This window comes from Thalassophryne amazonica, chromosome 7 (genome assembly GCF_902500255.1).
Source record: "Thalassophryne amazonica chromosome 7, fThaAma1.1, whole genome shotgun sequence".
In the NCBI taxonomy this organism is placed as follows: Eukaryota; Metazoa; Chordata; class Actinopteri; order Batrachoidiformes; family Batrachoididae; genus Thalassophryne; species Thalassophryne amazonica.
In genome coordinates, this window is record NC_047109.1 from 89989673 (window position 1) to 89992136 (window position 2464).

Consider the following 2464-nt stretch of genomic DNA (forward strand, 5'->3'; position numbering starts at 1 on the left):
ATATAATTTTTTTCTGAATGGTGCAGGTGGATTTAATTATAACGGCATAACGGTGAATTTGAGGGCAATCCCCAAATCAAGTGTAAACTAACATAAATACCAAAGTTAAGAAACTTTTTTTAATGAAATTAAAATATCAAAATAGTTTCTATGTCTTTTTATGGCTTAGATTTTTCCAGCACTCAGAAGTTTGCAAAACTTAAAATATGTTAAAAGTTGGTATATTTTTGATAAACAATTTGTCAAATCCTTTTTTAAAATTTAAATAAAATTTTTTTAATGGAGCTTCCAATAATCTTCTAAAATTATTTCCGATGTGAAATAATATAAATACTAGAATTACAAGAAACACTAGAAATAAATGTGACGTGATGTTAATAGTCTATATGGCTGAAATTATGGTGTGAGAAGTGTTTATGTCCCAAATTTTAGATTCACGTTTTCCCACTTTGATATTTCTCTTAGAAATATTTTTTCAACAGATTGACAATGAAATGAACTGATTTTACAATAAGGCACAAATTCAACGACAGTAAATTTCAGCAATGTTTCCTTTAATGAAAAAAAAATACATATACACAAACATTTACAGAAACGACAATAAAAAATAGGAATGCATTTGTACTTCAGACACAGGATCTGGTCCTCGATGCAACACGTATCACCAATAAATAAATAAATGTATTCTGAAAATATTCTTTTTCTTGCACAGGTTAGATCCACAAGTCCACCAGCTGACAGTCTCACACCATCACCGAGACACTTATCACCTCAACGGCAATAAGTCCAAAGGCATGCATTAAACATTTAATTTTCTTCCAAAACAAATAAAAAATAAAATAAAGAGGAAAAAAGTCATTTTTAACATTCGTTGTCAGAACTGGGTTTTTTGGCGCTAAAAGACGGCTGTACGTAAAAGCAGAACGATCCAGAGCCTCTGTCGTCTTTAAATAGTGTGAACCCATGTATCCAGCATTGGACTCCACATTTGTCCCATCACAATGTGATAAAATCAGCAGTCACCTGCGGATTAGACAAAGTATTACTGGTAAGCGACAGAAAACGGTGCGTAAAACGGTGCGTAATTGGAGCTGAGCGCAGCCACAACAGATCATTTTCTGCACGTTCTCAGCCTACCATTCTGGGCACAGTTTCTCCAGACGCTAGTGAGATGTAGACATGGACCAAGCTCCCTCCATCCTCCACACGGAGAAGGCGTAGCTCAGCCTCTCGTGCGCCACATAACTACAACTTGACATTTTGGAGTCCAACTCGTCGCTCTGCAGCACCTGGCACAGGAAGTCGATGTATCTGGCTGCAAGTTTGAGGGTTTGTATTTTGCTGAGTTTATCTGAGGGTAAAGTGGGGATAATTTTCCGCAGCGCTGCGAAGGCCTCGTTGAGGGACTGCGTCCTCTGGCGCTCCCGGACGTTGGCCATGACGCGCTGCGACTGCAGCTCCTCGAAAGACTGCGGGCTGCTGCTGCTGGACTTCTTCCCCCTTTTCCCAGGGGTCGGGCTATCTGAGTCCTCCCCGTTTTTCCTGCTGGCTCTCCTCTTCCTCCCACATCTCTTCGGCTGCCTGTCCAGCTCCCCCTCGCTGTTGCTCAGGCTGTCCACAGGAGAGACAGGGGAGCTGCCCGACTCTTCCGCCAGGTTTTCCTCGGACATCACCACTTGGACAGCTGGCGACCAGACGTGCGCAAATACGATTTGGCGCTCATGAAGTCAGTAAATGGTTCCACCTGTAGCTGATTTTCAAAGTATCCATAGATGCGTCCCTGAGAGGACAAGGCTTTTGTGATCCTAGAGAAACTTAGGCCGTTCTTATAGGCTGCATGGCGTAAACTTTTTGGGAAGGGGCAGGATTGGACAAGAAAAAGAATTACGTGAGGCGAGGGGTGGGCACATCCAAGAAACTATCAGAAGCGCTCTAAATACAAAGTCAGCTTTGGAAAAGAGAGATTTCACACGAATCCCTGCATTTTGTACGTAAACACGTGTTGATTTATGTCGGAGAAGGAGCAGCAGCTGCCATTCGTTCTGAGCTCAGAAATTCTTTTTGCGCAAACTGAGCAGTTTTCACGTTTAAGAGTAAACAGTTTGCTGATCTTTGCACAGAGATAATTAACATTCATGTTCTTAATATCACACTTCTGTTTTTGCTGCATTCTTGTATTATTAAAGCAGGTTTTGTAAAAAATAAAAATAAAATTCTTAATTTTGACAAAACCTTGCATACACCTGAACATTTTTTACACCTATAAGACACGTTTTCCCCAATGTGCGTTGCATATTTAAAGGGGTCATATTATATAATTTTCAATAAATTTATATGGGTCATCATTAGTCTTAAAACCAGTCATTAATATCACACTGAGGGGGTACATCATAAAAAAAAATCAGGTGTCTAAGAAACAGCCCAGTTTTGTCCCTGTTGTTTTAAAGAGACAAACCTCTAATCA

At 40.0% G+C, this 2464-nt stretch overlaps 1 protein-coding gene across 1 annotated transcript; it reads right to left on the reverse strand.

Moving 5' to 3' along the window:
* Positions 1–535: 535 nt before the first annotated feature.
* twist1b (twist family bHLH transcription factor 1b) lies at positions 536–2043 on the reverse strand. Its single transcript, XM_034175019.1, has 2 exons — positions 1138–2043; positions 536–1023 (listed from the first exon to the last, which is right to left on the reverse strand). The coding sequence occupies exon 1, from the start codon at positions 1668–1670 to the stop codon at positions 1164–1166; it is 507 nt and encodes a 168-aa protein (XP_034030910.1). The 5' UTR covers positions 1671–2043; the 3' UTR covers positions 536–1023; positions 1138–1163.
* Positions 2044–2464: the final 421 nt, after the last annotated feature.